The sequence below is a fragment of the Colias philodice genome, chromosome 29 (assembly GCF_061535455.1).
Source record: "Colias philodice isolate Cphi_HAF_F1 chromosome 29, ilColPhil1 Martin Lab GWU primary, whole genome shotgun sequence".
Classification (NCBI taxonomy): domain Eukaryota; kingdom Metazoa; phylum Arthropoda; class Insecta; order Lepidoptera; family Pieridae; genus Colias; species Colias philodice.
In genome coordinates this window covers 5,796,195-5,818,892 of record NC_143114.1, presented here as the reverse complement: position 1 = coordinate 5,818,892, position 22,698 = coordinate 5,796,195, and the positions used below count along the sequence as shown (strand labels likewise).

The window sequence follows — 22,698 nt, the reverse complement described above, 5'->3', positions numbered from 1 at the left end:
CAGTTCACGTCGGAAAACACGACCCACGACCGGATAGAGACAAGTTTAACTGTTTTGTACTGAGTTTAAAATAAAAATAATAATCAATAACTCTGATCATGCGCTGTAACAACATTCTATATGAACAGGGCCACGGTACAAGAAGCATTGCTACATCAGGCATGTGCACATATGCAATTTATTTTTACAGTTCAATAACACTAATCTTCAAAGGGCTGAACATGAATGAATGAACATAATCCTTTTCTCTTTCATTAAGTTCTTTGCCATGTCGATGACCTTTACACAGTTTTATAAAATATATTTTCATACGTCATATAGTTAGGTTCGCAATATGTATGAGTTTTAAACATTTACTAAGCATTTACGATACAATTTTGAAATACAATTTTAAGGCATCTGTATTTTTCTTAACTGCCACAGGAAATCGAAAACCAGTCAATTTCCTATTTTTAATTTTTATTCTGATATTAGAAAAGGTATTGAAGATCAATACTAGATTTATTTTTGTATGTGTTTTCAATGATAAAATATAATAAAATAGCTCTCCAGACGCATTTCAAAAGAAGATAATTAATGTATTCTTTCTCAAATCAAATCTTTTTATCAAATTTCATCCATATCGGTTCAGTGGTCTAAGCCTGAAGACAGACACCGCACACCCAGAAATGCGTTGCGCGTTAAAATATTTTATAACATTAGTAGATTTTAGGACTTTAAGCTGTATCTTTCTTAAATATTTTTCCATAAATTGTACACTTTTCTTCTTACTTTCACAGAACATTATATTTACTTCTCTTTTCCAGGTATTGCTCACGGGCTGTAGATGCGTGGAACTCGACTGCTGGGACGGGGACGACGGCAACCCAGTTATATACCATGGGCACACGTTCACCACGAAAATACCGTTTCGGAGGGTGGTTGAAACTATTGCTAGGTACCTAAAACTAGTTAGGAGACTACATAGTGTAAAAAAAAATGTTATCCGCTGCCCATCCCTAAATATCTTTGAACCTATGCAACGAATTTTGGTGATATTTTTTTTATAGATAGGTATCTAAGGTCATTCAGGATGAAATTTTGTTAACTGTACATTTATCTTATAGTAACGCGAGCGAAGCTGCGGGGAACAGCTAGTTTTAAATACATTTCTGAATTTACTCTCATATAAAGCGTATTAGAGTATACCTACTTTCATTCATTCAATAATTAGTATACGATTTATCATTTTTTTAGGAGTGCATTCGTCACATCACCTTATCCACTTATATTGAGTATAGAGAACCACTGCAGTTTACCACAACAGCAAGTCATGGCTAGCACATTTGAGGTCAGTTGTTATTTATAAATAAATACATATTAAGATAAACGACTACAATTTTTTTTACAAAAATTACAAAAAAACAGGGTAGTTGTCGAAAGATTTCGACACATTTTTTTAATGTTATAATTTACATTATGATCAAAATGTATTATTTAGTAAGCACTTGCTGACGCATCTAGTTATTACATAGGGGTACTTCTAGGAGTCTAGAACATGTTTGACGATCCCGGAACTACAAAGACGACAAATAATTGTTATAACGGTCTACGTGTTATGTCATTTACTCTACTAGTTCTCTCTTCATCCAGGCAGTGTTTGGAGACCAATTGGTAACATCTTTTCTATTCGATGTTGATTATACGGATGAGCCGAGACTACCCAGCCCGGAGCAACTAAAATTTAAGGTAGGTAATACCCACAGGTAATACTCAAGGTAAGTTATAAACAGACGTTCGAATTTGGTACAGACCGCACCGTGACCTTGGTGCGCTCCGGACCATATTCGATCATGTGTACAGTGGTCCGCCGGACATAATTATTATTATTGACGGTACGGTCGGTCCGATGGTTTTTTCTTCCGAACTTGGTGCGGACCGTACCAAATTCGCGCGTGTGGACGGGCGAACGCACCGGACAGCGCTTAAGTCATAGACTATATACTTATTACAGCTTTAGTCACAGTTCTACCGCCAAACAAAACGGACGTCGGTCGATCGTTATCAATGGCGATGGCGTCGGATGACGTGGATATTACTGAAAAAAAATCTTATAATATAAAAATGAATCCCAAAATGTGTTGGTAAGCGCATAACTTGAGAACGGCTGAACCGATTTCGATAATTCTTTTTTTATTATATTCCTTGAAGTACGAGGATGGTTCTTATGTAGAGAAAACGTAAATATGTACCACGGGCGAAGCCGGGGCGAATCGCTAGTTAATAATATAAATTTTAGAACTCTACAAAGATTTATGATATGACTGCATATGTCTGAATGAATCCCTGTCTTTTAAATATAATTTTGCCCATTCTTTTCTCTTCGTTTTCTTCTTTTCAATGGTTGTACTTGTACTTGTACCAAAAGAAGCCTTGAACTGAGGTCTACATGTGAAAAAAATACAACATTCTAACCACGAATTTATTACGTGAAATAGATTTTCAAAGAATTCGGTTTGACTTTTAATGAGATTACTATGATCAATGTTCGAAATATTCACAAAAAAAGGAGATTAATTTGTATTAATTTGATATTATTGAATTGTCTTAAAAATCTAAGATATTTTTTTTTGTTCAGTTAATTTATTACATATTATAAAGATCAAGTACCTATAATAATATATTGAATAATATTAAAATATCAACTATAACTAACGACTAAAACATGAACAAAAACTTGGTAATAGATAGATGATATATATAATTTTGTTTACTAGGGGCAACCCTGACATTCTTTGAAAATCTATATCTTGTAATAACTTCGTGGCTAGAATGTGGTATTTTTGTTACATGTAGAATTCAGTTCAAGGTTTCTTTTGGTACTAAACAGAGCTTCTACTAACGCCTGCATATAATATAAAAACAAAAATCAGTAAAAATTACAATACTTTCGCCTCTATCGACAATATCGAAAATTTCAAAAAGGGATAATTTGCGCCTTTAATCACTTCATATATTAGCAACATAATAAATTATCTAGTGTATCTATTTTTTTTTATACGAATTTATTTATCTTAGTCGGCCGCGAAAATTCCAATACATATTTTAAATGTTTTTTTTAAAAATCGTAAATTTGATCGTAATTTTTAAACAAAGAATATTTTCTTTGTGCGGAAATGCCTGCCCCCCTAGTCAAGTGGCTTTCTGTTAGCGTAGCGTTCAATAGAATAGACCAAAGGAATAGACTACGAATGTATGAGATTGACGTAAGCTGTAGATACGTTTATATACAGCTTACGTCAATCTCATACATTCGTAGTCTATTCTATTGAACGCTACGCTAACAGAAAGCCTCTTGACTAGGGGGGCAGGACGGATAGCCGAAACCGATTGAATATTCATATTGAAACTGTAAAGGCGAAGCTGCAAATTAATTAAATGTAATTTTAAATTATCGTGCAAAGATTTTTATACATTCGCTTTAGAAAATGAAGAGCTAATTAAAGCTGTTTCTTCCAACAGCAAATATAATTGCCAAAAATAAATTTTCTCTATTTAACATTGCTGTTTTAATTGTCTCCCGTAAAAAATAACTAAAACTCGCATTTTTGATGCTGTTAACCCTTAAATCAAATACTGGCAACCCTAGGTGCGGTGCGGTCGTGTGGCGAGTCGATCGCACCGCACGAGTACGGCACTATATTACTTGCTCTGTGGAGTACGGTGGTCCGGTCGCACCAGTTCGAACGTCTGTTTATAACTTTACTTCATACCATAGACTATAGAGGTTATAAATGTGGTTCAAAAATGGATTTGTTTCTAATCTCCCAAATTATTATTTTTAATGCTTTGATATATTTTGTAACCTGTGATTTAATCATATATTTAGCATGAAAGTTGAGAATTTTGTTTATTCACTCGATTTAAGATGACGGCTTTTTTTTTATCATTTCTATTTGCGATGGTAATTGTCTACGCCACGCCATTTCGTTGAAGTTTGAGTATTTTTCGCGGGAAACAAAATATTTTTAGTGTAACTTGTAAGTACTTACCTAACAAAAAAAAACATACCTGCTACCCTTAACCTTACCCAGTACCCAGTTACCAGTTACTTGCTCAGTGGTACCCAGTAAATAAACACTTGTCTCTTAGTTAAGAGTTCATTTTTTTGAACGGCTTGAACGCGCTAATATCCGAAAAAAGGCGAAACCTTGTCGTATGAGTAGGTATCATATTTCTTTAATTATCATACCATGTTAATTGTTATGCTATCGTTGAAAATGCTACAAAGAATAAGCAAGAATGTCGAAAAATAATCACAGAAGCATATTTTGTCCATGTTTAACACTGAAGTATTAAAAAAAAATATATTTCTATCCATAGTACATGCAAACTACACTAAATAGATTAAATTTTATTATGTGGTTACTTGGTTAGGCCTATTCATTTGGTAATGTAACTAAATTATCTAAATTAAATTTCATATTGTAATGTTACATTAAACTTTTTTAGACCAAATTTTGATATAGTTTTATAATCTATACTAATATTATAAAGCTGTAGAGTTTGTTTGTTTGAACGCGCTAATCTCAGTTACTAATGGTCCGATTTGAAAAATTCTTTCGGTGTTAGATAGCCCATTTATCGAGGAAGGCTATATATCATCACGCTAAGACCAACAGGAGCGGAGCAATGCGGGTGAAACCGCGGGGAACAGCTGGTTTATTATATAAAACTAGCGGTCCGCCCCGGCTTCGCCCGTGGTACATATGAAAAATAGATGTTGGCCGATTCTCAGACTTACCCGATATGCACAGAAAATTTCATGAGAATCGGTCCACCCGTTTCGGAGGAGTATGCAGACTAACATTGTGACACGAGAATTTTATATATAAGATAATAGTCTATTATTATAATTATAAACAAATATTATTTTTTCCATCCCTTTAACATATTACCACTATAATGATTAAAAAGTTACTTAGGTTCCTAGTAATGAAAATGTACTTGTATCAAAAATATGTTTAATAGTGTGAGAAATCTTAATATAATTTGATGATAACACAGAACACTTATAATAAAATCAAAACAGCCCTCCGTCTTCTGCAATACAAGATTTACACCTTTTAACGATATCCTCTCGCATTTTGGTCATAATATCACCTTCTAATGCTAATTCCTGAACTTCTTCAAAGGCTTCACTAATCTTATCTTGCAATTTATCCAAAGTCATAGTTTCAACGTCATGATCATTGTCATAAACACGTTCTGTAATGAGTTCCCAAAGGAAGAAATTCACTGGTGAGAGATCAGGCGACTGTGTTGGCCATCTGACAGGTCCGTTTGTGCCAATCCAGCGATCCTCAAACAATTCCGTTAGACGTTCTTTAACTTTATTCATGTCTTCCTCTGTCTCATTTAACTGAAACCAGAAATTGCCGTGTTCAGTCAGCGGCCGTTTATCTATGAAGTCTGACACAGAACGATTAATTATTTTAAGACATTTCATCTCGCTGAGGTCACGTTCGTAAAAAATTGGGCCGATTATATCGTCTCCACAAATACCGGCCCACACGTTGATTGTGTTACCACGTTTCGATTTCCAGTATGATGTCCCGTGACGGTTTATCATGCCTGAAAATGTAAAAGTAGATTCGTCCGTCCAAATGATATTACTTGTGAAGGTTGCGTCTCTATCCAGTTTGCTCATTAACCATTCACAATATGCTTTTCTAACTGGCATATTTTCGTCTGATATTTGTAGTGGCTGCTTTTTTATGTACTTAAATTTGTTACTCTCTGATAACAATCTCTGCAAAGCATTTGGCGGTTTATCCAATTTATTTGACGCCATACGCAAACTAGCGGTAGGGTTGCGCGCGAAATAATCAAAGACTCTCTCCTTAAAACGTTCCTCCTTGGATAATTTGCTTGAAGATGTAGATAAATAACTCCCTAATTTTGGAATTATAGGTCCGTTTTCACGCAATCTTTGTATTACACTCATAATCGTGGTTGTAGAGGGGCAATTTCGTTTTGGATATCTCTCGGCATATGTTATAACTGTCTGTCTAGTATTGTATTGACACTCACCATAAAGGAGAATCATGTCCACGTATTCTGAAGCCGTATATATCATCTTACAATGCTTTAAAATTAATTTATAACAGATTACAGAACAAAATAAATACAAAATTGTGTTTGTAATTTGTATTTTATTTCAAAATGCCATTGACAAATGACAATTAATCTCACACAGCCGAGTCACACAGAGTATATAAGTTTTAAAAAATGATGCTGTGGCTGTGGCTTTAATGCAGACATAGATTAAAAAAAAACTAATCATTATAATATTAATCTCTAATAATGATTAGTTTTTTTTAGGCTCAAAAGATGAAAGTTAAGTGGAGTTAAAATACATCTACACTTCTACACTAATATTATAAAGAGGAAAACTTTGTTTGTTTGTTTGATTGTAATGAATAGGCTCATAAACTACTGGACCGATTTTAAAAATTCTTTCACCATTCGAAAGCTACATTATCCACGAGTAACATAGGCTAGGTTTTATCCCGGAAATCCCACGGGAACGGGAACTATGCGGGTTTTTCTTTGAAAACGCGGGCGAAGCCGCAGGCGGAAAGCTAGTACCACATAAAATACGAAATGGAATTTTTAGAGTAGACTTTACTTTTGTGAATGTAATGTTGTGTAAGTATTTTATATTGTATTTTACAATTAGCAATTAGTGCAATAAAAATAAAAATAAAAGCAAAAAATTTCTCTGGACAGCTAGAGATCAGCTAGAGGTGGCGCGAACGCGAACACCCTGTGATGACGGGTGCCTTTAAAAAAAAATAAAGAATGTATTGTTCGACGAAATTTTAATGTTTTATGGAAGGGATAAAGAATACAAAATCGAAATTATGCAACGGTGGTCATGAGTTTTGTATATAATATGGACTATTTTGGGCATATTTCTTTTTTTTACTCATTCAAATGAAATGGCGACATCAAATGATCAAAATTGTCCGAAGCACACTGCACTGTCTACGTGTGTAATGTATATAACGCAGTTTTCTAATGAGCGTATACAAAGACTTTGAACATTACTGTTATGTAATAAGGTGCTTATTTCAATGAATGTTTACTAGGTACCTCCGCTTGGACGTTTTTTAAATTTTCATACGCGATTTGGAGTCTAGTATACTTCATAGTTGTAATTTACTTTCAGGTACTGATAAAAAATAAGAAGTTATTGCCGGTGGAGTCAAGTCCCACTATAGGCTTGACCGGCGCGACGTCCGTCCAAGGTGGGGCACTTTCTTCCACATTCAGGTGAGAAACAGTTATAATCGAGTTTAAAAAAATATTGACGATTCTTTTTGTTATGATCTATACATAAATAAAATCGTAGGAAAGTCAAAACTGTACATTGAATGTTATTGAAGTGAAACTTCTTTAGTGAGTAAAAAAAGTGGTGCGTTGAGAGTAAAGATCGCGTCATGGCAATACCATTGCGTCATAGAGTAAGGCGACGATTTTGTTATCTTTAAATATTGTCAAAGAAGTTTCACTTCTGAGACGTGTGCTCGGCACACTCGCTCTTTTTTTAAGAATACTTGGGGAATGATTTGCAATCGATAAACCCCAAAATAATATAGTTTTCCTAATTTTTGTCTTTCTGTTTATTTGTTTACATGTCCGTGTTGAACTCAAAAAGTACTTACTGTATGGATATAACTCCAAATTTTGCATGGATACTAACATGTCGGATCAACATATTCTATACTAATATTATCTATACTAATATTATAAAGCTGAAGAGTTTGTTTGTTTGTTTGTTTGAACGCGCTAATCTCGGGAACTACTGGTCCGATTTGAAAAATTCTTTCGGTGTTAGATATCCCATTTATCGAGGATGGTTATAGGCTATATATCATCACGCTACGACCAACAGGGGTGGAGCCACGGGGGTGAAACCGCGCGGAGCAGCTAGTAATTTATAAAGCTGAATAGTTTGTTTGTTTGAACGCGCTAATCTCAAGAACTACTGGTCCGATTTTAAAAATTCTTTCGGTGTTAGATAGCCTATTTATCGAGGAAAGCTACAGGCTATATATCAACACGCTAAGAAGAGTAGCGGAGCCACCCGGGTGAAACCGCGGAGCGCAGCTAGTATAGGCTATATTATGTCATTACGCTAAGACCAATAGGAGCAATGCGGGTAACGCGGGGCACAGCTAGTAGATAATACAATACAATTCTAGATATTATTATATCCAGAGCTAACGGCCTACGGCAGACCAGCTCGTCTTTACCTGAAGCGTCAAATAGGAACAGCTCCATAATGTCCAACCAGTCAGCTGGTTCTTCCATCACCGAGTACCTCTCTGATGAGGATTATGATGAAGATGATGAATTTGAAGGTAATTGTAGCAGCAGCAGCATTTAAATAAGACTACAATAAAAAAAATACTGACATTTTGTCAAAAATATTTATACGGTACGGTTTAAATCTAATATTCCAATATTTTATGATGATGATGAATTTGAAGGTAATTGTGAGCAAAATAGATGTATAGGTGAATCAGTTAAGAGTGAGAGAGAGAGAGAGATGTTGTGGCGTGACGTCATAGCACAGATATTTAGTTACAGTTTGATTCAAACTTAATGGCGGTTCGGAAGTTAGGTGCAGGTGCGGGCGCACAGGTGCAGGTCCCTTAATAACGTTCCACTAATACCTAAAATTGTTTTCTGTGCATCGTACGATGTTCCGAGCCGCCATTAAGTTTGAATCGTACTGTATGTTATTAGTCATAGTTTCATTCAATCCAATGAATGACCGATCAATTCGAATTTAATTTAATACAATGATTGATCTTATTAAAAAATTACGTTTTCAGTTCGTAGTTGGAAGTTTTCAGCCGACTTAAAAAAAAGAGGCGGTATTACAATAATTTGACTTAGAATTTGTTACCTCAGATTAACCCAACCGATTTGGATGATTCTTTTTTTTATGTAAAATCTGAAGCCTCCCGATGTAGACAACAGCAAGTTTAGTGCTGGCAATTTGAAAGCGGTTCATTTTTTTGTCAAAAGTAATTATACACGGTTTAAATTTTCCAATATTTGGTTCAAGAAAAAGAGTTGCACAAGATACTCAACGCAATGGAGGACAAAGCGGGTCGGACATCTCTCTCCCTCTACCAGAGCTTCCGTAGGAGTGAGGGAGACGGCGATACCACTGGCAGTATGAAACACGCGGCCAATAGGAAACGTAGCAACCAGATTGCAAGGGAACTTAGCGATATGGTCACTTATGTTCAAGTAAGTATACCCCAAATGCACATATTATACTGAAATCCATACTAATATTATAAATGCGAAAGTAACTCTGTCTGTCTGTCTGTTACTCAATCACGCCTAAACTACTGAACCAATTTGCATGAAATTTGGTATGGAGATATTTTGATACCCGAGAAAGAACATAGGCTACCTTTTATTGCGATATGTACCACGGGCGAAGCCGGGGCGGACCACTAGTATTTATATAAATTATTATTTACCATCAGTTCAGAAAATAGTTTTTACAGAGAATCGCAGGCAATAAACTCTGTATTTGCTTTTTAGAATTCCATACCCAAAGGATAAAATTGGGACCCTATTGTTGTCTGGTCTGACACAAGACTATAACTCAAGAACCATGATAGTTGTTGAAATTTTCAGATAATATGATGTATTTCTGTTGCCAACATAACAACAATAATTAATAAAAAAATCGAAGTTAAGCAACGATTAGCACGGTCATACATTGGATGGGTGACTGCTGTATCAGTTGCCCTTTACTTCGGTGTCGCGAGTCCGATTTGCACTTGATCCATTTATAAAAAAAATTGGTTGTCTTTAAAGTTGGTTTACTGACAATAGTTGAACGTGACAACGTCCGATTGTGCTTCTTTGTCGTTTGTTCCGCGCTCTCGCTCGCACTTCAAACCTTACATGGAATGCCTCAGAGCGAGGTAACGCCGCATGAGTCATGTTTTTTCGTGCGTGCAGCCGGCTCTATCGAATTATAAGACGTTGTCACGTCAAAAAAAACTATCGCATAGTTTTTAATTTTGTTACCAACAGGGTGTTTCTTCAACAATAACTTATTTTATTTCAGGCAATAAAATTCCGCGGTCTAAGCCCTTTATCCCCGCGAAGTTCTATGAAACAGCCGAGCACGGTGAAGGAAACTGCACCTACGTGTAGTAGCTTTGAATCCTCTGAGAGCAGTGATAGTGCTGGCACGGTAAGTTTATCATCATCATCATCATCATCTTTAGAGTCATCACCACCCGTATCGTTCGTATATTGATAAAGTTGTTCGTTAATTAGATATTTTAGATTTTTTATATTTTCTTTCCTTTAATTAATAAAAAAACGGAAAAAAATTATCAAGGATACATAGATATAGCTGCAAAAGGCCCTTCATCCTTTTGCAGCTATGTATATATCACTTTCTTTTTTATTAATTGGCAAAAAACGTTCCGACTTGCAATTTTTTCTGTCATCTTTGTTTTACGCTTTAATATGGATTTAGTGCAATTTAATTAAAATTTTCATAAGATGGACTATTATAATTTTTGACATCTTGCTGTATCATGTCTTAGCAAATATTTTTTTTTATTCCAGCAACTACTAGGCGGCCAGCACACCAGAGGCAGATGTCTCAACACACCAGCAGTTCACCACCCGTGTTACAGATGTTCATCTGTCAACGAAGCGATAGCCAAGAAAATTTGCAGGAAACACCCCCTCGCTATAATAGCGCACACTGAAACGCAGCTCGTGCGTACATATCCGGCTGGGTGAGTCTTTGTTTTTATGTTTGTTTTATTTGATTTAATTGAGATGAATGGATGGACAAATTAATGAAAGTGTATTGAGATATTTATTAATTATTGTGTCATATTATTGGTTTCGGAAATATCTTGTTGTATCAATTTAAAATTTTCAATCAACCACTTGCTAATTATCCAATGGTTAAACTAAATAAGAAAATAATTAAGTGACCTATACATGCACACATCCACTCCCAAACTTATAAAATAATATTATTGTTTGCACTTAACTACCAATCGGAGTATACTCACACATTCACCAACTCATTCATTCACTCACTAACTCAGTCACTCACTCGCTCACAGGCTCCGAATAGATTCGTCAAACTTCGACCCAGTACTATTCTGGTCGTGTGGAGTACAACTAGTAGCGCTCAACTATCAAACAGAAGACGCAGCTATGGCGGTTAACGCGGCGATGTTTGAAAGTAATGGATGTCTTGGGTACGTTCGCAGACCAAGGGTTATGTGGGATCCATCGCATATTGCGTATAGACGGTGAGTTTTAGGTTAATAATAATAATAAAAATATTTATTGTCATAATAATACAAGTAAAAATAATGAATCCTTCGGCTCCCGAACTAGTTTATACTGTGTCTAAACCAGAGGCTTTTATATATAAAAAAATGTATTCACATTGTGATTCATACTGTGTGAAACTTATGTTATCTTTATCGGTAGAAAAATCTTAATTAATTAAAAGACAAACTTATATTTACCTTTAAACCTATGATTAATAATGCGATGGGATTCAAATTTAACCTACAACTACATATGTGTCCATTCTGCTACCTTGCATACAATGAATTCATTTAAAAATCCAGTTAATTCCTTCTCTCCTGATAAAATAACAAAGAAATTCAACAATGAAGTTGAAGGACTAATAAAATAAATAAAAATTTCAGCTTCAATCCCATGGACAAAGAGTTTGATGGGATCCACGCTGCCCACCTCACGCTGGCCGTTATATCTGGGCAATATGTCGCTGAAAACGTGTATTCGTTCTACAACGCGTATGTAGAAGTCGAAGTGCTCGGTGTTCCAGCTGATTGTAGGAAGATAAAGACGAAAGTGGCCAGACGGAACGCGTTGAATCCGATATGGAATGAAACGTTTAATTTTAAGGTGGGATTAATTTATTAACCGAATTCAAAAAAAAGGAGGAGGTTATCAATTCGGCCGGTATGTTTTTTTTTTATGTATGTACACCGATTACTCCGAGGTTTCTGAACCGATTTACGTGATTCTTTTTTTGTTCGATGCGGGATGGTGTCGAATTGGTCCCATAAAAATTTTATTCGGATAGGCCTAGTAGTTTTTATTTTATGAGCATTTTTGTCTGTATTTGTAAATGTTGCAAGTGCAAGTTTGAAGTCGGTTGTTTTTAACGCAGTTATCACTTGTTTATTACACTTTATTTTAGTATAGTATATAAACAATATGGCACCAAAAAGATGTAGCACTATTGGCGGCCTTATCACTAATCGGTGATCTCTGCCAGGTAACCACGGGGAGAAATGTAAAAAACATTTACTAAATGAAGACCATTTAGTATAAAAATAATGTTAACTAGCGGTCCGCCCCGGCTTCGCCCGTGGTACATACTTACGTTTTCTCTACATAAAAACCATCCTCGTACTTCAAGGAATATAATAAAAAAAGAATTATCGAAATCGGTTCTGCCGTTCTCGAGTTATGCGCTTACCAACACATTTTGCGATTCATTTTTATATATAAGATTTTTTTTTAGTTGAGCTGAATTTAGAAAAATAACAAAAAATTTCGTAGTAGGCATTTTTTGTATTGGAATAAAAAAGAAATCCTAGTTGTGTAGATATGACTGAGGTCGCAAGGAATTTTTGTAATAAAATTTGAATATTTCAATTTTCAATGGATTGGAAATAATTGAGCATGTGGCAGGAAAATAATTTGAAACGTGTTAAATACATATAAGGCAAAACAATACTTTTAAATTAGCAAATGGCAGCCCTATCGCTACATAGATAAAGATATACTTAGCTATAGGGACTTTTTCAGTTATCTTTCTGTGTTCTGTGTCTTTCTGTGTTCATTTTTTTGTAACGCAATTGTGATTAATTTAAAACACAATAAAAAAATGTTGTGTGGTTTTATGAAACCACGGTAAAAGTGAAACTGTTCGAACGGTTCCGAACACTGCTTTGTGTAGCGCATGTCGCGTGACGGTCGGCTGCCGAGTAGGTATACCTACTCGGCAGCCGCGATACACGCGACATGCGCTACACAGACCAAACAGTTTGAGACGATGTAATAAAAGTTTCACTTTAATATATAAACTTATTTCCAGGTGAACTTCCCAGAGCTGGCGTTCGTTAGATTCGAAGTATACGACGCAGATACTAACTACATGCTCTCACAGCGTGTGATACCGCTGCTTTGCTTGCGTCCTGGATACCGACATGTGAGGTTACGGTGAGATATTTTAAATAGTAGTTATAGTTTTTTTGTCGAATTTTGGCCTTACTTTGTAGATATACTTATTAGAGAAGTCCCATATCCCCAAGTGGGGTAAGGGGCAGATGCATTATGCACACATCTGTTTCACTGATGGATTTTCTTTAAGGACAAGTAGGTGATCAGCCTTCTGTGTCCTGCCAGACCGAAACATTTTTTCTTCGTTTCCACCGGGAATCGAACCCGGGACCCCTCGGTTCTTCCCAATTTAACTACTCAAAGTCTTTATGCATCACTTATTTGATGTAACAACCACTTCTCCTGTCACTTTAGCTGTCAATTTAATCACTCAAAGTTTTTATTTCAGCTCCCCAACGAACCAGCCACTCAACATGGCGTCCCTGCTTATATTCTCTCGTTGCACAGAAGAATTAGCCGGCGAAAGTTGTCGACTGGACATCGAACCCACTTCCCCCGCGCAAAGAAGGAAGATACACTTTGTTGTCGTACACGCGGTTGTTATGAGCGAGCCGTATTCGATACTGAAGGTTACCCACGATACTACTGCTAATGAGGTGAGTTAGTGTGAGTGAGTGAGTGAGTGTGAGTGAATGTGTAAGTGAGTGTGAGTGAATTAATGCTTCATTCGATCGATGGATACTTATATGAATAAGATGAATAATATTGTAATGTGTATGTGAATGAATGAATGAATAAATAGTTTGATATTGAAGGTCTATACATGATACTACTATTTATTTATTTATTAAGGTCATCCAAAACCTGTCAGAACAATACTTATAGCTAAGGTACATGTTACTATTAAACATTTTGACAATTGTGACTAACTATTATAGGATAACACAGCATGCTATATAATTAGATTTGAGTCAAGTCACTAAAAGAGAGACGAAGCAGAATTTGACAACATTTCATTTTTTATAAGGCCATGAAAGAAAAAAACCGTTTCTTTATTTTGCTCTTGCGATTACAGAAAAAAATTATTTCATTTTTTAATCGCATATTTTAAGAGAAATTAAATAAAAACGATAAATGCGATGATGACGTCATACATACGGAGGAATAAAAATGCGCCTTAGCCTAATTTAAAAAAAAGTTAAAAAAAAACTATCACTGACATTTACAGGGTATGGCATGTGTCAAATTTCATATTAATGTCATTTTTGTGAATTATTCATGTAAACAAACTTTTAAATCGTGTTATTGTGTTTTGGTTTTCTAATTTAATCTCATTAGCGTTATGTTTGTTTGATTGGAGTTGGACCAATTCATTTATATTATACAAATAGTGCCTACAGTGTTCATTATTTTCTTGAAATAAAAGACTTTGTTTACTTACTAAAAGTTGTATTTATTTAACACTTTCTAACGTTTTTGGGATAGTATATTTGTTTCCCAGAAATTTTCAGCACCCCTTAACAAATCCTGCATAAAGTCATCATCATCAGTACTTGTGAATAAGTTTCTTTTGTTTAAAATTTGGATCAGCAAATAACAAATAACAATATTTACAAAGCTTGACGACAAAGTAACAAATGTGCCAAAATGTCAACTGTCAAGATTTTTTTTTAATTTAAACTAGGTATGTGGCAAAGGAAAACATGTATTCCTCCGTATGTATGACGTCATTTGGCGCTTACGACATTTTAGAATGAGATGATTTTAAAACTCAAAAAGATGAATGAAAACTTCCATATTTAGAAAAAGCAAAAAATACATGTATCCTAATTTTTGATCTAGTTTTCATTAAAATAAAAAAATAAGTAGCTTAAAATTTTGAAATGTTGTCAATTGTCGTGAAAAATATCAATACAATTACAACTTATTACAACTGCTAAGTTAGTTACATATCGAACCCACCAGAACCAAAAAATTTTTTAAACATTATACATAATTGAATACTAGATGATAAAATAACATTTATACTTTTCCAGGCAATAGCGCAATGCCTCACAAAAGCTGGTGTCTGCCGTTCAGCCAGGGGCAGTTATGTCCTCGTAGAAGAAGTGCCCTCCCGTGCCCCAACACAGCGGGTACTTGCCCCACACGAGAGGGTCCTGCGAGTGACGTCACGGCCCGGGGCAAGATTGGTGCTGAAGAGGGTCGGCGATGACCCCAGTAGTAGGGCCTGGTTGACTAGTATACGGTGAGTTTTAATTTAAAAAAAAATTGGTTGTCTATAAAGTCGGTTTACTGACGATAGTTGAACGTGACAACGTCCGATTGTGCTTCTTTGTCGCTCGTTCCGCGCTCTCGCTTGCACTTCAAGCCTTACATGGAACGCCTCAGAGCGAGGTAACGCCGCACGAGTCATGTTTTTTCGTGCGTGCAGCCGGCGCTATCGAATTATAAGACGTTGTCACGTCAAAAACGTACAAAATGGTGTTTGAAGTGAGAAGTGCACTCATTTGCCCCAACACAGGGTACTTGCCCCTTCAAAGTGCGTCTAGAAGAAGTCTAATTGAATAAATAAATTTTTGAGTTTGTTTGAGTCTGTTTGAGCACAGAATACATAATATGTAGTAGCTGAACGCTACAGAACGGACACTCTCCGCCTCCCGCCAAAATTAAACACTTACCTCACCCCGCGCGATCAGGCTATTAGATAGCCCGCATTTTTCCGCAAGGACGATACGCAACGAATATTGACAACATTAATCAAATTGAGTTAAAGTAATTTTATTATTTTGGATTTGTGATTATCGTTTTTCGTAGAAAATGGTTAGATATTGTGCTGTTTACGGATGTATTTCATCAGAAAAACGCGAATTTCTGTACGCTAGTCACAAATGTGCGAACCCTAAAGCGTTAACACACACATTTGCACTCTCTACAGTGTGACTGTCAAAACGATAATTTTGTATGGAGTGTCCGGGGTGTGACTATATATCAAATTTATTTCCTTGATTGCATTCACAAAGGCCCTACCTATGTTGATCGCTTACTATCAGGACAACCACCAGCTCGGTTGCCTGCTCAACATAAAAATAATATTTAGAAATTATTCAAATTAAAGACTTTTAAACGGATTTTAAACGCGATTTATTAATTATATTATTTTCTCGACGTTTCGAACACTTTACAGCGAGCGTGGTCACGGGGAGACTGAGATGTTATTCGTCTCGACGGTCAATCATAAATTGCTATTTCTTCGTGTTCGAAACGTCGAACGAACGAAACGTCGGGAAAATAATATAATGAATAAATCGCGTTTAAAATCCGTTTAAAAGTCATTAGTTTCTAAATGTATAATACCCGCGTAAAATCAAACACTAGAAAATACAATAAAAATAATATTTTTTTAACCAAGTTCCTTCTCTATATATAGCCCAAAACAGACAACAGGTTAACTAATCATTTTAGCTACATAAAGTTTTTAAGCTATTGCATAGCTTCTATCGCGGGCCTTGAGCGCGGGGACCGAATCGAGATTCCATAACGAAAAAACCTCACGCTCCCCACTCCGACGGGCGCGGAGGTGTGACTTGAAGGCATAGCATGCAATAGCTTTACCGCGGCAGTCCCCGAGTTCCACACGTCTTTTTTTACTATAAACTACAATATTTTAATCGATTTGAGTCAGATTTAAAATTAGATTTATTTAAACCGTTTTTTAACTGCGTTTCAGGTCAACATCAGAAAAAACTCAATCCTTACCCTCCGATGAAGAATCACAAGAGGAAGCGAGGAAACCCGCGGACAGTTTCCTAGTGTGCGTTCATAATGTGTGCCATGAAATACCATATGCTATATTAAAGGTGAGTTAAAACGTTTTGAATAAAAAAATATAAAAAATTGGTTGTCTGTAAAGTCGGTTTACTGACGATAGTTGAACGTGACAACGTCCGATTGTGCTTCTTTGTCGCTCGTTCCGCGCTCTCGCTTGCACTTCAAGCCTTACATGGAACGCCTCAGAGCGAGGTAACGCCGCATGAGTCATGTTTTTTCGTGCGTGCAGCCGGCTCTATCGAATTATAAGACGTTGTCACGTCAAAATATATACTGGCCGAATTGATAACCTACTCGTTTTTTTGAAGTCGGTTAAAAATTAAACAAACTCAGCCCCTCAGTAATCCTTAAATAGAAAAACTCGCTAATAAATATGCTAATTCTTTCTCACTACTTAATCAAAAAATGAATAGAAGTCATTAATGATACCGCTATAATAAAGATAATAAAAAAACTCCTTTGTTTGAAGTCGGTTAAAATAATAATTAAATAAATAAATAAAGTTTATTTGACTCAAAAAACAAAAGCACAAGGTGTATACAGATCTTATTTGCAGGTACATACATTTTTATTTTGTATGTACCTGCAAATAAGATCTGTATACACCTTGTGCTTTTGTTTTTTGGGTCAAATAAACTTTATTTATTTATTTAATTATTATAATATATAATTATAATATATAAAAAAATATAAATGTGAATAATAGTAATTAGCATAACTACTAGTCATAACTACTAGTCATAGTAACTAGTCATAACTCATGAAAAATGAAGTTAGATTAGACCAGAAGAAAGTTACATTTTACTCAATTTTTTTTATTCATATATTTTTTGCAGGTCCCCCTTACAGCTACTGCGTCTTATGTTATTTATCAAGCATTGACTAAAGCGAGGTGTACTGACGATCCAAAGAGGTAAAATTTAATATTAAATTTAAAAAAAGATTTATTTTTGTTATTTTAAAAGAATATAATATTTATGTGTAAATAATCTCTTAAAGAAATTTTATCGAAATCTGTTCAGCCGCTTAGTGCTAAATATGTTCATAAATGTAACTTAAAATCAATTATTTTCAAAGAAAAACTCTGCCTACGTGTTAAGGCAGAGTTTTCTAATAATTTATACAATACTGAACATTACCAGGCGATTGGGAGTGTAATAATTTACTTGCTTATTGAAGTGAAACTTCTTTATCGGGGTTGGAATAAAATTTAGTGTAACATTTTTTCGTAACGCGTGACATTTTTCCGTTACGCGCCATCTTTTTCTTATCCCTATCACGCGTGATTCGACGTATTTCTGTAAAGTTGCATATAGTAAATTATTTTTTGAAAAATAAGGTCATAAAGAAGTTTCACTTCTTACGTGTGTACACTAGTACACGCACACATTTTTTTTATTTCTTTATAATTAAAACATGTTTCATAGTATGTAATATTGTTTTTCAGATTTGTCTTAGTAGAAGAACTAGAGTGGGGAGGTCGAGCGAATTCAGGCCCTCAGCATAGAGCACTCGCTGACGATGAGATTGTGTATACTGCACAGGTAATATTATGTAAAAAACATTTATCTATACTAATATTATAAAGCTGAAGAGTTTGTTTGTTTGTTTGAACGCGTTAATCTCAGGAACTACTGGTCGGATTTGAAAAATTATTTCGGTGTTAGATAGCCCATTTATCGAGGAAGACTATAGACTATATATCATCACGCTAAGACCAACAGAAGCGGAGCAATGTGGGTGAAACCGCGGGGCACAGCTACTACAAAATATATTATGAAAAAATATTATGTTAAGTGCATAAATTGCTATAGCTAGGCACCGATGACTATTAGCGACCCGTTTGCGCTGACCTTTATTTATTCAAATATATGATAAATCTTTTTTATAGTTACTAAAAAGCTGCAAGTACGTTTCAACGTTAAAACTGCCTTCTTACAGAATATTTTAACAATTAATTAATAAGTAAACTGACATTACCTACATTTTCTAAAAATCCATGACATTTACCTATTTCAATTTTAAATATGGACCAAGAAGCTTACATCTAATACACATTCAATAATATTTTGTGCTTTTTGTTTTGTGCTTGGTATAAACAATAATATAATAATCCATAGTAATATTATAAATGCGAAAGTAACTCTGTCTGTCTGTCTGTTACTCAATCACGCCTTAACTACTGAACCAATTTGCATGAAATTTGGTATAGAGATATTTTGATACCCGAGAAAGGACATAGGATAGGTTTTATCCCGGAAATCCTACGGAAACGGGTTTTTCTTTGAAAACGCGGGCGAAGCCGCGGGCGGAAAGCTAGTAATGTATAAATCGGTATAATAATTAAGTATCTATGTAAAACATTTTTAAAAATTGTACGCCACATGGCAGATCACAGCGGATCACCTCGGACAATGTAATAACCCATAATACTTGTGACTCACAATAAATAATTTGAATTTGAATCTAAAAATAATATATTAAACTAGCGGTCCGCCCCGGCTTCGCCCGTGGTACATGTTTATGTTTTCTCTACATATTAACCATCCTCGTACTTCAAGGAATATAATAAAAAAAGAATTATCGAAATCGGTTCAGCCGTTCTCGAGTTATGCGCTTACCAACACATTTTGCGATTCATTTTTATATATAAGATAAGATTAAAATTTTTATTGTTTATTCCAGGCAAACTGGAAAACCCTGGGTCGTTTTGTTCTCCAAGAGCGAGGAGTTCCGCCCGCGAGACACAGAGCGGCCTTCGCGAGGATACAGCGCGGGCTTAGCATTACACGAGGGGCTATAGCAAGTGAGCATACATACATACATACATACACACATACCATTGAGATAATATTACTACGTGTGGAGGAGACACCACAAACAAAATCTGTCATTTTTTTGCTCTAAGTTTAAAAAAAAATGTATGCGTGTACTAGAGTACACACGTAAGAAGTGAAACTTCTTTATGACCTTAAAAATGTCACGAGTATGGCGTAACGCAAAAATGTCAAGCGTACGCGGCGTAACGCAAAAATGTTACACTAAATTTTTGTCCAACCCCGATAAAGAAGTTTCACTTCAAAAAATATATATGTAATAATGTACATTGTACATACACACGCACTAATACACAAACAACAAACCTACATACATACATAGATCACTACATAGTATAAAACAAAGTCGCTTTCTATGTATTTGTATGCATAAATCTTTAAAATTACGAGACGGATGTTGATGGGATTTTTTAAATAAATACATATATTACTTCCTCTGTACATATTATAACTTGTATCACTCTATTTTGTAATCTTGTATTTTTGTGTGCAATAAAGAATGTTTCATTCATTCATTCATTCATATATTCAAAAAGTTTTAGTAGGGTGTCCCACTGTTGGTATACTAAGCTCAAAGGAGGTTATAGTTTTGCATACGCTGAGTACGTAAAAAATACTTATAAAATTCCAGACGCATTTTTTTTCAAATAGATGAATTCTTAAAACTCTATGTGTACACCCATAACAAGCAACCCGCCCAACTTTGCCACCCACACGTGAGCTATCGCTATTCTACGATTCGATTCAGCAGAAAAAAATTGTGTATGAAAAGGCCGAAATAATACATTTATTTGGGCTTTGACAAAGTCATTATGTCAGACCTGAGGTTTGACCAGTCGAATCTAGAAGTGCCCGAGCTTTGGGGTTTGACTATAACATATGCAAAACTACAAGTACCTTCGCGCTGAGTATACCGATAGTGGGACACCCTGTATATATACATGTTACGGTAAATGTAAGCAATCGTTAATTATCTATAATTATCGTTAATTATGAAAAAAATAGAATAAATTAATTGATTCAAAAAAATATGAAATAAGTAAATTCATTAATTTTAATTTTATTTTTATTTCTTTAATTTTGATTTCTAAAGAAATTATATTTCTATATTATTATGAAAATTATTATATTGTATTTTCAGGTACTACAGGTTTCCCCCTCGTGAGTAGTATGACGTCACACGAGGGGGTCGAAAAGACCCCCATACAAACTGCTTATAGCGACCCCACACATTGTAGGTATGTTTTCTAATATACTATTAATTTGTTTTGATGGTTATATGGATGGTTGAAGAAAATAAACAAAAATATATAAATTAAAACAATATTTTATTTCAACATAAAAAATAGATCTCTTTATTATGACCGACTTTTCAAAGGAAAACCCGCAATTTCCCGTTCCCGTGGGATTTCCGGGATAAAACCTATCCAATGTATTAATCCAAGTTACCCTCTATATGTGTGCTAAATTTCATTGTAATCGGTTCAGTAGTATTTGTGTGAAAGAGTAACAAACACACACACATAATATTAGTAGGATATACATTAATTAGTGCCCCGGGAAAGATTGGATTCATTCAAGGTTGGATCATTCATTTATCATTCATTTCATTTATACTTTTCATTTACATTCACATTTACATTCATCCAAATATACTTGTATGTTTGGATGGTGAAATAAATGAATGAATATATGAATAGGATCTATTTTTCAGGAGAGTTTCAAACCCTTTGAGCAAAGGCATCGGGCGGTCGAAAGGTCATTCGGATAGAGACATTAGGTTCTTGCAGAAGAGATCTGGTTCTAGAGATGTAAGTATTTGATTACATTAATTGATATTTTTACTATTAAATATATATTTCAGACTAGCTGCTCCGCGCGGTTTCACCCCCGTGGCTCCACTCCTGTAGGTCGTAGCGTGATGATATATAGCCTTCCTCGATAAATGAGCTATCTAACACCGAAAGAATTTTTGAAATCGGACCAGTAGTTCCCGAGATTAGCGCGTTCAAACAAACAAACAAACAAACATTTCTTCAGCTTTATAATATTACTAGCTTTCCACCCGCGGCTTCGCCCGCGTTTTCAAAGAAAAACCCGCATAGTTCCCGTTCCCGTGGGATTTCCGGGATAAAACCTAGCCTATGTGTTATTCTGATGTATAAGCTATATTGTGGTAAAGTTTCATTCAAATCCATTCAGTAGTTTTTACGTGAAAGAGTAACAAACATCCATACTTACAAACTTTAGTTTTTATAATAGTAGTACGATTTATTCTATATTTATTTCCCCAGGCACAATCAGACGGCGAGCCCGGCAGTTCTCTCGGCGCGGAAGCCCTCGCGGCACAAATGGCGCGCTTCAAGAGAGTATCCTTACGGAAATTACGCGCTTGGCGGTCCTGAGTGTGGCAGGTGAGGGATATTTTATGAAGTGAAAACTTCTTTAGCGGCGTTGCGTATAAAATCTTAAACTCCCGTCAGGACACGTGACCTGATCGAAAAAGCGTAAGACGGATTTTTTTTTTTAGCCCTTATATTCCATGCCTAAGACGGATACCATTCCAAAATATCAAACATGCTGAACGTTAATAATCAAGTTTTCACTTCTGCACTCCCCCAGTGCAACCCGTCTTTTTTTACGTGACAACGTCTAAGGGGCTGACTCCACGAGCGAGAGAATCGCGGCGATATTATCGTCGTGCCACGTATTTCTATACACTCTCTATGGAACCGTCTCCACACGGCGATATTATCGCCGCGATGCGACGAGTGGCAATGAGCGCGCGAAACATCATTACATCGTCGCT

At 35.5% G+C, this 22,698-nt stretch overlaps 1 protein-coding gene across 1 annotated transcript in view; it reads left to right on the top strand.

Annotated features, from left to right (window-relative positions):
• The window catches only part of LOC149476012 (1-phosphatidylinositol 4,5-bisphosphate phosphodiesterase epsilon-1-like), a 60,185-nt gene that overhangs the window by 36,194 nt on the left and 1,293 nt on the right, over positions 1-22,698 (top strand). The window contains exons 18-37 of the mRNA XM_089713104.1: positions 807-937; positions 1,237-1,330; positions 1,633-1,728; positions 7,214-7,317; positions 8,266-8,408; positions 9,122-9,309; positions 10,148-10,276; positions 10,660-10,835; positions 11,175-11,366; positions 11,775-11,994; positions 13,196-13,320; positions 13,670-13,877; positions 15,258-15,469; positions 16,952-17,081; positions 17,889-17,965; positions 18,500-18,596; positions 19,738-19,858; positions 21,031-21,127; positions 21,604-21,700; positions 22,184-22,303. Of these exons, the coding sequence (XP_089569230.1) occupies positions 807-937; positions 1,237-1,330; positions 1,633-1,728; positions 7,214-7,317; positions 8,266-8,408; positions 9,122-9,309; positions 10,148-10,276; positions 10,660-10,835; positions 11,175-11,366; positions 11,775-11,994; positions 13,196-13,320; positions 13,670-13,877; positions 15,258-15,469; positions 16,952-17,081; positions 17,889-17,965; positions 18,500-18,596; positions 19,738-19,858; positions 21,031-21,127; positions 21,604-21,700; positions 22,184-22,294 (2,748 nt within the window). The 3' untranslated portion in view covers positions 22,295-22,303. The remainder of the gene's footprint in view (positions 1-806; positions 938-1,236; positions 1,331-1,632; positions 1,729-7,213; positions 7,318-8,265; positions 8,409-9,121; positions 9,310-10,147; positions 10,277-10,659; positions 10,836-11,174; positions 11,367-11,774; positions 11,995-13,195; positions 13,321-13,669; positions 13,878-15,257; positions 15,470-16,951; positions 17,082-17,888; positions 17,966-18,499; positions 18,597-19,737; positions 19,859-21,030; positions 21,128-21,603; positions 21,701-22,183; positions 22,304-22,698) is intronic.